The sequence below is a fragment of the Megalops cyprinoides genome, chromosome 20 (genome assembly GCF_013368585.1).
Source record: "Megalops cyprinoides isolate fMegCyp1 chromosome 20, fMegCyp1.pri, whole genome shotgun sequence".
Lineage (NCBI taxonomy): Eukaryota > Metazoa > Chordata > Actinopteri > Elopiformes > Megalopidae > Megalops > Megalops cyprinoides.
Genome location: NC_050602.1, coordinates 12,384,753 through 12,399,526, shown reverse-complemented (window position 1 = coordinate 12,399,526; position 14,774 = coordinate 12,384,753). Strand labels below are relative to the sequence as shown.

The 14,774-nt window shown below is 47.1% G+C and overlaps 1 protein-coding gene across 1 annotated transcript in view; it reads left to right on the top strand.

Moving 5' to 3' along the window:
* Positions 1–14,774, top strand: part of LOC118795742 (voltage-gated potassium channel subunit beta-1-like) — a 36,319-nt gene that overhangs the window by 14,910 nt on the left and 6,635 nt on the right. Inside the window, exons 2-8 of the mRNA XM_036554447.1 lie at positions 3,996–4,039; positions 7,079–7,116; positions 9,065–9,144; positions 9,977–10,021; positions 11,359–11,403; positions 12,378–12,421; positions 13,058–13,144. Of these exons, the coding sequence (XP_036410340.1) occupies positions 3,996–4,039; positions 7,079–7,116; positions 9,065–9,144; positions 9,977–10,021; positions 11,359–11,403; positions 12,378–12,421; positions 13,058–13,144 (383 nt within the window). The remainder of the gene's footprint in view (positions 1–3,995; positions 4,040–7,078; positions 7,117–9,064; positions 9,145–9,976; positions 10,022–11,358; positions 11,404–12,377; positions 12,422–13,057; positions 13,145–14,774) is intronic.

The following is a 14,774-nucleotide window of genomic DNA, read 5'->3' as shown; positions in this document are numbered from 1 at the left end:
GTGACTCATCGAGCTGGTCTGAAATTTTGTGGAAATGTGGAGGTCATTTCGGAGAGCTTGTTTCTGACATCATCTGACCTGTGGGGGTGGGGGGTGCAGGCTGTAAGCTTTTTCCAGCTTTTTCCCCAACAGGAAAAACTCTCTGTACGTAACTCAGGTTACGGTCACCACGAAACAAATCACTATCCAGTGAATGGAGAGGCATGCAAATTTTATCTACCCAGAAAGCTCTGCCCCTCACCCTATGCATGTTTGCCTTGGTTTTCATACACTTCCTGTCTGTGTTTCACATGTCTGCAGACTGCAGGGGATGGATCTGCTAACGAGGTTAGAACAGAACCACGGGGTTCTCCTCCCTTTTTGAAAGAAAGAAGAGGGAATTAAAATGAGGTGTTTCTTTGAGCTGTGAGGAAGTGTGGAAAGAATGGTGAGGAGGTTCCCGGTGGAGTCTGGAGACTCGAGGGAAGCGCGGTGCCACAGGTGAAAACGTTCGGTGTCCTTGTTCTGTTCCACCTTCCCGATCCAAATTAATTTCAGTTCAGGCTCTGTCAGCTCCAATCAGCAACGCCTCCCTCACAACCACTGGCTCAATTCCAAGGCCGGGTCCGGTATCGACTCTTTAATCCCGCAGTATAAACCGGGATAAGTCAATCAGCTCCAAATCCACCTCGTCCTACGAGGTGGGAGAACACGCTCGGTTTGCGTCTCAGAGGTTTTCCCCTTGCCGAGGACACTTCGCCCAGAAGTCCCTTATGCATCACACTTCTTACTAAACAAATTCAACACCTACTCCATGTTTACCCTTTTTTGCCCTATCTTGGTGGAGTATCCGTCTGTGCTGCAGCTCTGTGGAGTATCTTACCATCTCAGCCTCAGTGCTGTGGCCAATCTGACTGTATCTACCACAGTGATGTGCAGAATCCGACCATGTCTACCCCAGCACTGTGAGGAACATGACTATCTCTACTCCAGAGCCATGGAGTATCTATCTCTACCCCAACGTGGTGGAGAATCTGAGGTTGTCTACCCCAGTGTTGCAGAATATTATCATCCAGTCCCTGTGAGTTTTGTGCTGCACAGCTGTAACCCCTCAGTCTCATTAGCACTGCCTTCTGTTTGCCTTGTTTTGCTGCAGTTATTTATCAGCCCATTGGCTGGCAGTGATTAATAGCTCTGTGGAGGGGCCACCTTAATGACCCAGGACCAGTCTCCAATGTTCCTCAAACTCTCTCAGCCCACAGAGACACAAGTCTGGCTCTAGCCCCTGCTTACTTAGAGACATTACAAATAGGTTGTGAAATCCATAGATTGCTCAAAGCAGGTTGTGGGGTCTGTCTGTAGGTAACTCTTTATACATTATAGCAGATTATTATGTCTGTTTGTAAATTATATCTGACATCAGAGCAAATCCTATAATTTGTTTGTAGATTACACTTCAAAGCAAGGTGTGAAGTTTGTGTGTTTCTTAAGATAGGCATACACACACCCAACGGTCAGATGAGGAGCTCAGAATAATATAGTTGCTCAGGATCTGTTGAACACTCTCACTGACGACTCTACATATTGAATTGAGAACGATGGCAATCAACTCCAGGTGACCACAGATTACATGTGGGACGCACCATAGTGATTGCAGGTGATGGTCAACCAAACATGTTTTTTGACTGACCAACAGATGTGTGTATCCCCAGCTTTACAGTGAAGCCATTAGAGCTGAAATGAATGACACTAACAGCAGACCGCCACAGACTGGGAACGCTCCCCAGCCGGCACTGCGGTGCGTAATCAATGCTGCTTCATTCATTTCCATGTCTTTATGACCATTTCCCATGGTGGCCACATACATTCTGATTGAAGCACAGCCGCCAACGTGTTTCCTGCACTTTCATTTTGCGTGACTAACTTCAAAGGACATGCGTCCCACGCTCCCCAGCCTGAAGAGACGGAATGACAAGTCCAGTTAATGGCGCTACACCTGGTCCAGAGATGCAGGGCGAAACCCAGTGTAGTGGAAGGCAGGAAGGTAGTGAGAGCAGGTCTGGATTCCTGTAGTTTGAACTCATAAATGATGCAGCTGAACTGTCCAGCTCGACGTGGCCCGTGGCCCTGAGGCGGGATGTCCGCTCCCTCTGTGTGTGGGATGTTGTGTCACCCTCCCGACAGCCACGCCGCCCCAGTAAAGGTTATTACCGAGGATCATGCAGTGAGAGAGATGTGACTGCCAATGAGAAGTGACGGAGCCGTGTCCACCCCCACCCTCCCATTCTCCCCTGTGTCAGGGACAGAGAGGCAGAGCCTCCGCCTGCCGAATGTTCGGGATCATCATCATCTTCTGATCCAAAACTACTATCAATATCCAAATCAGTCTCTCTTTCTCGCTCTCTCTCTCCCATATTCTGAACTCCTCTTTTTCTCGACCCTTCTTTCCCTCTCCCTGCCATTCTCCATCCATCTCTCATATTCATGCTTACTGTCCTTCTCTTTCTCTGTCTCTTTGACCCTTCAGTTTTTCTTCCTCTCTCTCCATCTCCCTCTTTATCTCTGTTTTTATCACCCCTCTTCTCCCCCTCTCTCTCTCTGTCATTCTGCATCTCCATCTCCTATTTCCTCTCTCCCCTCCTCTGTCTCTTTCTCTCTCCCTGTTGCAGAGACTGCCTGCAGGCTCTGCGGGGCCCGGAATGTGATGCTGCGCAGGCAAACAAGTGCGCCGCAGTAAGGGGTCCCCCTGGAAACGTGCCCACCCCCTGCCGTGCCCACCAGACTCCCACCACACCTCCCAACCTTTAGAGCCTGTTGCCGTCCTGTTTCGGGGAGCTGGCTGGTGACAGAGGGAGCTGTCCCCGCCGATTCAGCAGATGTCCCACAAGCAGAAAGCTCCAGCTCAGGGACACGTTTCGTTTGCCAGACCAGAGAGAAAAATTTAAAAGATGTTCAAAGTGTCCCTTTGTCTTTCCTTTTGCGGCTGACGCGCTGTTCAGGAGCGGTGGCGTGATGAGCCTGTGGCGGTGAGGATTATGCAGGCTTGTATGGGCCGTAATGGGAATCTATGCAATGCTGTCTGATTCCCTTATGAATGAGGGGGGGGGGGGTGATACAGGCGAGGATCAGCTCATTTTAATGAGCTCCGGATGAAAACTGCTTTAGAAAAAGTCGTGGATCCTGAACACGGTCCCGTTCAGAGAGGAGCTGATGGAGGGAGAAATGCATTACAGATTGCTGGGTTGTCAGGGTAAGCCGTTATTGAGATGTAGAAGACAGCACTGTGGTGGTGGGGTGACAAATGCTTCTCACAGAGAACAATTTAACGCGTGTTCTGCATATCACGGTCAATAACACAGTGTCATTGAAACTGACTGGGGTGTAGAGATGAGACAGAAGCTCTGACAGAGGATTCTCATTCTGGTCTGCAGCAGAGATTGTCTCTGCATCCTGATGGCCTGTGTGTGTTAGTGCGTGTTTGTGTTTGTGTGTGTGGAGGTATGCGTGTGTGTGTGTTAGAGTGTATGTGCCCTCACATGGGTGAACATTGTGTGTGCGCACGCATGAGACCAGGTGCGCACATAGGTGCTTGTGCGTGGGCTTGTGTGCATGTATGTATGTACGTGCATGAGCGTGTGTGTGCACGCACCAGCTGTGAGATGGTCAGTGACTCTCACAGTGACCTGCACCCACTCGCCACCTGGACACGCTCTCACCTGGAGATAATCACCTGCACTGTATCCCAGGCACGTTTCTCTGCGCCGGCTACAGAGAGACTGGTGCAGTCAGCACCCAGCGCAGACGCGCCGCACCGCCGTCACCATTCACAAAGATTCAGATCCATCTCTCAGCCTGCATCCTTGCTCCCTGCTCCCCGCCCCCTCTGCCTCCTCCCTTCCTCTCTCTTCTCTCCCCTCGCCGACCTGTGCGTTTGAAACCCTCGTCTTTGTTAATCCAGCAGAGCATTATTCACAGGAGCCATCAATATTAACAGTGTCCTTCTGCGTCCTTTGCAGGAACCTGGGGAAGTCGGGACTGCGGGTGTCATGTTTAGGGCTTGGTGAGTACACTCCAACTCCCACCGGCCTCTTCATGTGGAGCTCTGTCTCAGTGCTGCTGAGGAACTATTGAGTGTTTGAGGAAAGCAGTTCATGTACATCTCTTATGTTGTCTGGGTACAGCAGGTGAAAGAGTCAGGCTCTTGCTTTCACTCAGGCCCTGAGCACCATAAACCCAGACTGCGTTCTGGTGGCAGCAGAGCTTTCAGTGCTGCTGTACCAAGACAGCAGAATTCTCTCCTTTAGAATGCTCAATGTTCCAAGAACACTGAAACTCACAGTTATATGGGAACACTTCCTTAGATCCTGGTTTATATTACAGTGATCTTAATCTTTTTTAATTACTATCTCATCTATCTTAATTTTTTTGTCACGTGTTTTATCTATGTGTTTTTATTGCTTTGATGTGTTCTGAGCACATATATAGAAAGGTGCTCTATAATAACATGTATTGTTATTAATAACAATACTAATAATACAATACAGATATTATAATAACATGATCACATTATGATCTGAAAACCTATTTGATCTCCATTTGCAATCTGCATTCCTTTTTTCCACTATTTTTCAAATCGCGACCAGGAGCAAAAACAAGGCGTGCCAAACCCGATACTGACACACTGAATCATCATCCTGCCTTACATGTCAATGCGGAACAAGCCTGAGACCAAACACACTTTTAAAGAATGGAAACGAAAACCAGAAACTTTTCTGTCCTCAGGCGACTCTCCTGACTTTAGACTTGTAGGCTGGCTAATCGATGGCGGATTGTGGGACATTCGTCATGCGGTGTTTCCACTGTCACAGTACACAACACACCCGAGGGAGACTGCATGGCAATCGATTCCAGAATGAAGGGATGTACTAAACATTCTTGAGGCGTATGGCCGCTGTGATCTCATTCCGTATGCGCCGTGCCCACGGCGGGACTGTGAGGAATGAGGGCCGTCCATGCCCATGCTTACATGTGCTCACAGACACACACACACTGACGTACACGAATGCAGCCACATGCTTGCATACCTCACAGGCAGGCGCACACAGACACGAAAAGGCATGCAAATGCTTACATATGGTCCCAGACAGGCAGACACAGTCATATTCGAATGCATGCACATGCTTACATACGCTCACAGACATGCGCACCCAGACATAAGTGAATGCATGCATATGATTACATATGCTCATACACACGCAAACACAAACACGCATGAAGGCATGCACATACTTACATATACTAACAGACACGCAAACACAGACACACGTGAATGCATACAAATGCTTACATCCCCCACATACGTGGGGGAAAGACTTAGTTTGGAGTATGTACTGTCCGACTATTTGCATAAGGTAGGTTTTTATTGTATAAGAAGGTTAAACTGGCTTTTATCTTTGGTTTTATGAGTAAGTATTGTTCATCACATTGTCTTTTTCCTTCTCAGAATTCAGGCTAGCCTGTGTCAGCGGGTCTAAATGGTCAGATTGTGCGGTCACACACCACTGCCCGTGCAAACGTCTGTGTCTGATTGCTTCTGGTTACCTGTGGAACAGGCGCATCTGCTAAACATGTGTGGTGGCCATGTCAGGGGGAGAGGGCACTCGGTGGAATGATTGCAGCAAAGGGAAGAGAGATTACAGCACCACTGTCTTTGGGGAGGTGATGGGGGAACCAGCTGAAAAGAGAAGGGTTGGAGTTTAGAGGAAAAGGAAAAAAAAAAGGAGAGAGGAGGGGTATTTTGGAGAAACAAGGAAAAACGCAATGAATGGAATAGTGATTGAAGGAGGGGGAAACGGGGAAAGACGGGAGGAAAGAAAAAAGGGGAGATTTATCTTGTATGATGAGAAAGGAGTCACAGCTCATTGAGTGTCAGAATCGCTCAAGGGAACGACTCCTGGTGCTTATGCTTCTATTTCTGTGCCGTGGAAATAGAACAGGGACAGACTTGCCTGTTTTGGTTATCTGATGGCATGCATATTGCATGTGTGCCCCTCGGGGCCACCTCTGTCACGGCTCCAGGACAACCGACGCGGGTGCGAGAGATGCCCCCAATAATGAGCACTGATAGAGATTCGCCCATTGGGTGAAGGACAGAGGGGTTAACATGATGTTTACTTTCCTGACAGAATCAGGAGTAGAGGAGGAACGTGGTGTTTGGCTTCATTTAGAAAGTGTGGAAAGATGGGGGAATGTGATATTGGGCTTCCTTTAGGAAATTAAGATACAGGAAGAACATGATATTTGGCCTCCTTTAGGAAGTGTGGAGAGAGGAGGAAGGTGGTATTTTGCTTCCTTTAGGAAATTAACATAGAGGAGAAGCATGATATCTGGCTTCCTGAAGGAAAGAGTGATGTAGAAAAATAACATGGGGCTAGATTTCCTGGAGAGAGGGGGAACGTGATGTTTGGGGATGACAGTGTGAGTCAGGCTCTTTCTTCATTGTTTTATTGTGATGGGGGGTGTATGCGACACGGTATGACATGGTCAGGGCGTATATTATGCAGAGAGAATGGTTGCTCTGGGGGTGGTGAATCATGGGTAAAATCTAACTGGGAGAGAGGGCACTGACTCATTGAGCCAGCATGCTCTGAGAACGCCCTGAGAGATGAATAGGAGCCTCATTAGAACAGTCCCTGCAGGTCATACATTGCGCTTTAACCTTTAACCTCATTGCGGTTCTAATATGCCAAAGGGGATGTGTGCTCACTATGCAAACACACAATAGCAAAGCAGTTGCTACAGATGGTTGTGGTTTTGAATCCCGGATAAGGTACAGTGGGGTTAAGCCTTGAGTGAGGCACTGTGCATTGTGCTCATCCAGATGACCATGCATGACTGTCAGAGATTATTATGAAAGGTAAGTTCTTAATTTCTCTGGTGAAAATTCAATGAAACAAAATGAGCACCCAAACTCAATGGAAGAAAGGCAGTCCACACACTCTGGAAGAGCTGATTATCTTTAATGATGTGTTTTTTCTTTCTGTTTGAAGGATCAATACTTAAAAGCGTCTTTCTTTCTCTTTCTCATTCTCTCTCACAGGAACTTGGGTGACATTTGGGGGTCAAATTTCTGATGAGGTAAGAGAAATAATTTAAAAACCAACAACTGATAAAATATGAAAGATACTGAAGAGGTCACCCTAGATGAATGTCAAATTAGAAACAGCCAAGGGATGTGGAGATCAACAGGTTATTAGCAAAATTCAAATGACTTTGTTTTAAAACTGTGTGTTTAAATCTAAAGTTGTATTTAAACAAATAAGTGGATGGATTTGTCTGGTTAAAGAAAAAAAAATCGTCTGAGTCTTGCTGAGCTGACAGGTGAGGTGTTACCTTTGCTGCGTTTGACGAATCTGAGTCAGTCTGTGCCAGATTTAACTCCCCTCCACGTGAAGACGCTGGCCCACCTGCAGGGCTCCTCCGTCCCAGTGGGGGGCACTGCTGTGCTCACGGCAGCGGCCTGGCCTTAAGCGCGCATCCGTCCCCACCTGAGAACGCGCCCCTGCGGCGCTGTCCCCTGAGGTTCGGCACCGCTCGGTGAAAGCTCACAGAAGCGACGGCCAAAATACTCGCTGTCATCATCATTTACCGTGTGTCTCCGTGGCCGCGGGGCCGTAAGTTACATTTCAGGACGGCTAAGGAGGGCGGGCGCTACGATTAGCATTAGAAAGAGCGTCCCTCCGGTGATGCCGTCCATGGGAGACGACGGCCTTTGTGAGACGATTCACAAAACCATGAAGGGCAAGTAGATCGATCTCAGGAACAGTCCAGATCGATGATAGATGAGTAAAAAAGTGAACATGAAAAAAAACTTTCATGTTCTTTTTTCAGTTGGAGGGGGAGGTGACCTTGGGGTTTGGGGGAGGGGACCATCTTTTTAACTTCAGTGATGTGTGGGATTAGCAGAACTCTGATGTTCGGCGCATGGTTGAAGTCCTCAGCTGTAACATCTGAAATCCCTTGTGAATGACAGCCCAGATCCTTCTCCTGAACGGCCCATCACTCTCTCATTCTAATGCGCGGCATTTAGGAGGCTACCGCAGTCATAACATTATCCATTCCGAGCAGCTCTGGGATTTTAAATCTAAAGCTCCTCGGCTCGACCTCGATGCAGCTCCGCCAGGCTCTGCAGTGCATTCGTGAGAAACTCACAGCGGGCCTCGGGAATCGCTCAGGAGCGGAGCGGTATTTGATTGGGCTGTATTGCAAGTAAATGACTTTCCCTCCAAAGTCATCTCCCACGTAAGGAGCAAACCTGCATTCGTGGAGCAGGACGGGCAGTAAAGCTGACAGCCCTGCGATGGCGCGTGAAACGGGGAGAGATTTCTCTGACTGCTCCTGCTGATTTACGATTTAAGATGCAGGGAAGTCCATCTGTAGCACACGTGAGGCACATTAGAGGATCCTGGTACATACATCTTGTTGGACAGAGCTGCTTACAGAGAGATTTTACTCACAACCTACATATAAACTCTCCATTCTGACAGTAAGTTTTTTCGGGAGGGAACTGCAGTTATATGAGATACACAATGTCATTAGTTTCAGTGCAAGATTCTCTACTATTCCACTGTACTCTCACTTGAGTGTTAGAGAGTACAGGAATTATGAAAAACCAAGTGGGCAAGCATCAAGTATAAAATGTAAAATGCAGGAAAAGGGTAAGCAGAAAGTAAAATAAGTAATTAATACTGAGCTGCCTTATGGGATTTTGTGTTATAGGCAGACATATAGGTGTTATAGGTAGGAATAGCACAATAGCACAGGGTATTATATACAGCAACAAGGTAAGTGCTGTGGTTGAACTATGCATTGAAAGCTGAATTGTAGGCAGAGCCTTTATTGAGGAAACTGATTTGCAATCACTTTGGTAAACCTGCAACTGTGTGAATAAAATTGGGTGCTGTGCAGCTGGAGAGGAGTGTTACTCTGTTTTCTGTATTATTCCTGTTACTCCTGTAGATGGCACAGCATTGTTCAGCACATGCAGGAAAGGAACTCTGTTGCAATGTATCTCTTTCCCCTGTAGGTGGCAGAGCGGCTCATGACCATCGCCTACGAGAGCGGGGTCAACCTCTTCGACACTGCAGAAGTGTACTCCGCCGGAAAGTGAGTCAATCTGTCCAAACTCAACTATGCAAGCTCAAATTTGTAGCCGTAGCACTGTCACTGTGTACTTGACCGTCTTGACCCAAATCAGAATATTTATAAAACAAAAAATGCCTGAGTGCAAATTGCAGCACAGTCACCATGTGACCCTTAATGACAACACAACAGTTATGAACTCAACTGACTTGACCCAAATCTGAACACACAGGGTAAAAAAATTCAACCGCCTCAAGTTGAGGTCACCACAGGATGACCATAAACTCAGCCACTGTTATTCAGATCACTACACAGTGACCATGAATTCAGTAGCCTTAACCCACATAACTATATGGTGACCATTCACAGGACCATCTGAGCCCAAAGCCCATTGCTGAGGTAACTGGCATTTATTCACACAGCACAGTGGCTGTCCAAATATTCATCAATCAGTTCAGGCGCTACCATCTGTTGGCTCAGGCGGTTAGTGCTGCTTCTCTGAGATGTTCTTTCAGACAGGCAACTTCCCTTTGGGCTGCTTGGGGAATCTAAGGCCGAATGAAGGCCCAGAGCATGCTTAAATTCACTTTACACACCCGGCATTTCCAGTGATTTGGAATGACTGTAAATATTTATGCATAGAATCTAACCAGTTATTTTTCTGAAGACAAACAGGATGTGTTACGTCCAAAAAATGATGTGTAATTATGTAGATTTGTAGTATATTATAAGAATAGTCATGTTAGTACAGGTTTGTACGATGTATAGTGGAAATGACATATAATAGGAGTTAAAAATATATGCATTCATAAAATGAACAACACCCAGTTTAATCCTCATGCTGTATGCTTTGCAGAGCTGAGATAATCCTTGGGAACATTATCAAGAAGAAGTGCTGGAGGTACTGCTGTTATTACCGTGTATCTGCATGTGTACACGCACGCACGCGTGTGTGTGTGTGTGTGTGTGTCAGTGTGCATGTCTGTGTGCATGTTTGTATATGTGTTTATGTTTGAATGTGTGCTCCCTGTGTGTGAGTATGTGTGTGTGTGTGTGTGTGTGCGTGTGTGTGTGAGTGTGTGTGTGCATGTGTGCGTGTGTGTGTGTATGTGTGTGTGTGTGAGTGTGTGTGTGTAAGTACAGTATCTCTAAACGTATGTAGGCATGTTTGAGTGCGTGTGCCATATGTGTGTTTTTGTGCATGCATGTGTTTGTGCTGCTGCTCTAATGTGGCACCAGTTTAAAAGTTTGTGAAGTGATGAACACCAGCAGTTTTGTTTCGCTTCACCTCTATATAGGTCTTTTACAGTAACTGTGGCAACCAGATGATTGCCAAGTTTGACACAAAAGGCTGCACAGGGCTGATGTTGAATTTAAGACCATGACCTCACACATACTGATCTGGAGATTAGAGTGATGACATCAGACAACCTGATATAGAGTTTAAGACCATGACATCATACACGGGGATGCAGGGGCTGCCGCATGGGGGATCAGCTGTAGACATGCTCCTCCGCAGAAGATCACACTCACTAAACAGGCTCATTTATTTAACTGCTGTCCCCCTTACTGAAGCCATTTACCCACTGTTGATTTATTCCATGTTTGGGATTAGAAGGCCCAGATAATTAATTTATGGCTGCTCTCCTTCCATCACAAGACTTTCATTTAAAATCCCCTCCGAGGGTTCATTGGTTTTCACTTGCACCGGCTTGAAATGCATGTCCCTTGGTGTTGTTTGGTAATTAAGATAAGTTACATAGTTTTTAAATATAATGAATATTAAATGCATGTGTGTGTATGTGAGTGTGTGTTATGTACATGCATATACATGTGCAGTATTTGTGTGTTAAGTCTTTGTTATATGCTATGCATGTGTACATGGGTTGTGCATTACATCAGCCACAAACTGATGTAATGCCTCAGTTAACGATATTCATATTCAATCATTTGCTGTGCAGCTATTCTTCCTACTTCTTCACAGTAATCACAGATACTGTGGCTGGTGTATGTGTGCACTCCTTATCCCCATGGTGTAACAATTTCCAAAATGGCATGATGTTTCTGAGTGAAAATGTATGAGTATGATTGTGGCATGTTTGTTTAGCTCAGATCAGCTTGGCTCACAGCCAGTGATCTATGTGCTCATTGTAGTTACTTTCTGTGTACAGTAAAAGGGGAAGTCTCCACCACACTGAACAGATCTGCTCTCTCTCTCTCTCTCCCTCTGTTTGCCAGGAGGTCCAGTCTGGTCATCACCACCAAACTGTACTGGGGGGGAAAGTAAGTTTGTCCATCGGTCGTGTTCAAACCTCACCTCCCTCCTAACAGTGCTAAGCCTGTATCATATACAGCTCCAACCTCCGTCTTTCACCACTGATCCTGCTCCATATATGCCCATCACCTCCACCTCTCATTGCTAAATCTGCACCATACACAACCTCCACCTCTCGCTAGTCGCTACTAAACTTGAATCATATACATCCCCACCTCCAACTCTCACTGCTAAACCTGCTCCAGGTTTTGTATTAAACCCTAACCTCCACTTTTCACTGCTAACCTCGCTCCACGAAAAGCTGTATTGGGATGACAGGTATGCTATCCACCAAGTTATGGGTTGGCATGGCATAACCCTTATTCTTTACCCTGTTCCAGTCCAAAAATACACTGATCACGAGTGCTGTCATTCTTATAAAACTCCTGCAGCACAATGTACAAAGAGCACAAGCACCACTGTGGGGATGGATAGCATGGAGGAAAAAAACATATTTCATCTCTCCTTTTCCCTCTCTCCATGAGAATCAACGCCTTCGCCTGTCGGAAAGAGAATGAAAAGATTGAGTAAAAATAAATAAATAAACTCTGAAAGCGCACAGGGAATGGTAACAGCATGCTGTCAGATTGAAGTGACAGATTAAGCAGGGCTCGCAGACATCACAGAGCAAGTGTGTTTTATGCTAGGTGCTGATTTGGTTTTGTGCTTGCCGTCTGCTCTGCACTGCTCAATCAGCCTCTTAAGAGACTGCTGCAACACTCTAATGATGTGTGTGTCTCTGTGTGTGTGTGTGTGTGTGTGTGTGTGTCTATATGTCTATGTTCATATATGTGGATGTACATTGATGTCCATGTGTGTTTGTATGTGCATGCATGTCCGTGTATGTGTGTGTGTATGTGTGTGTCTGTGTGTGTGTGTGTGTGTTTTGGGTGTGTGTGCGTGCGCGCGTGTGTGCGTGTGTTCCCTCTCTTTGTTTTTGTAGAGCGGAGACAGAGAGAGGACTCTCCAGGAAGCACATTATAGAAGGTAAATCTCTTTCTTCTTTGGATGAGGTTTCCTGCCATACCTACTTCCTTTCTGTCCTTCGCTCTCTTCCTACTTTTCTGCGCCCTCTGCCATAATCTGAACCTTGTGAGGGAGGACTGGTCTTAATGTATTGCCTTGTGTAAGAGTGCTGGTCTTGTGTTGCTGTGTGAGAGAGTGCTGTTCTCATGTTGCTGTGTGCGAGAGTGTTGGTCTTGTGTTGTTTTGTGAGAGAGTGCTGGTCTTGTGAGAGATTCAGGCACAGCTGTGGTGTTGCGTTAATGATGGCCAGATGACAACAACACCTCAGTGGTGTCTGATTATGATTACATGATAGCTCAAGGAGAGCTTAGCCAGATGAAACACACACACCCACACACGCACGTACACGTACACATACACACACAGCTTGCTTCATGCAGTCAGGCATCTACTGACACTTACACCATCCCCAGACGCTGTCAGAATGTAGGGCCAGAAGCCAGCACAATTAAACAGGAGAAATCTGTCCAGAGGGACATATAGTTCAGAGAACGGTGTCACAAACAGTTCGAGTGACGCACCAAGTCAGCGAGGGCAGGCTCTGAGGTGTAGCGAGAGGCTCAGTGAGCAGCGCTGTGCTCCTGTCTACCTCCTCAGGGCTCAAGGGCTCCCTCCAGAGGCTGCAGCTGGAGTACGTGGATGTCGTCTTCGCCAACCGCCCCGACAACAACACGCCCATGGAGGGTAAGTGGTGGCGGGGGGTGATCCTGCTCTGTCGCCCCGCGGTGCCGTGACGATTCCCGCTCTGCGCTGAGAGAGCTCCAGGCCTCTGTCACAGGCATCAGAACCGTACAGGGCACCTGGGTAAAGTGTGTCACCTCGCTTTGCTAAAAACGGGATGTTCTGGATTAGAGTCCCCCCAAGGGGATGCTGGGTATTTTTAGCTAGTCTTAACAGCCACTCAGAAGTATGGAGAGACAGGATTTTGTTGGTGGGGGAAAGGAAGTGCATTCAATGTTAAGTAACGCCTCTAACACCAACTGGAGACCTATGGGCACTCCCCTGCCGTCATTTATCCCACATCAGCCTAGTTGTTTGGACCAGACGTGGACCTTTTGCGCTCACTATACAGAGTAGGTAGAGAGACTGGAGACTGTTATTGCACTGAATCAAATCAAACAGTGTTATCATCGCCCTCCCACTCACGCACACACACACCCCTCGGCTATCGCTGTGCCATGCATGTAAAATGCTGTCATTAGCTGGCTGCCCACGCAAACAGGAAGAGGACGCGGGTCCATGTTGCAGGTCATTTGAGTGAATGCATTTTGCTGTAAATGTTGAGTGCTCCATTAGATGTCTGTGTAAAAGGTAGATTTGCTGATAGTGAGCCTGACGCTGCGTCCTTCTCTCAATGAGAAATTTCACAGCGGCTAATTAAAGACGCAAGGGGATTGTGTTTCTTTGTGTTATTTCAGCTCCTGCGCAGCGTGTGTGTGTATGTATTGTAAGGCTTCACCCCCGTCTCCCACATACACACACACACACACACACACACACACATACACGGTGTGTCACAGTGCCCAGTCCCCCGGGGACATGCAGCATGATGTATATGATGTATGGGATAAAGCCTCTTCCCATTACTGTCATTTCTTCTTCAGACATTGGACATTGAATCCCAGTGCAGCTCCTGCAGCCTCTCTCCCTCCTACACACATGTGACAGTTACAGGGCCTCCCTCTCTGCTGTTGCTGACTCCAGAGAAACTGGCTCGTGGTATACTATTGGTGATGATTATTTCATCTTTGATCCCGTTACTGGTTCATTCCTTTGTGGTCTAACTACAGATTATTTTCTGTTTGGTGTCAGTGTTCTTTACTTCCTCTTTGGTCTCAGCGCGGGCTCTTTTCTGTTTGGTCTCCTGAGGTAACTGAGATTCTGGGTGAAATGATTCCTGGATGGCTACATCTGTCTTTGAAGAAGAACAAAACAGACTTGCATGACCCCTTGGCAGTTCGTACACCCCTTGCCAACACGTGTAGCTCCCACAGGGTTGCCATAACACAGAGGCTACATCGTAAGGCTTCTGTGACGTTTTCTCTTTCCTCCTTCCTGTGAGGGCAGGTGGGGCACCTGATGGTAAGAGGATAACCTCCTGCTGAAAAGCTTCGCTCTCTCCACGCGCACAGGTGCCGCCCGAACACGCCGGACCGATTCTCTTCTCTGCCTCGCACCTGCAACGCCCACACACTCTCCCTGTCTCCCGCACTGCTCAGCGCTTAGCACGGAAAACAAGTTTTTAATGAAAGAGACTTTTTTTCTCCGAACAGCCTGACACAGATTCGTCTTTTGTTTCCGCAAGGCAGGTTGC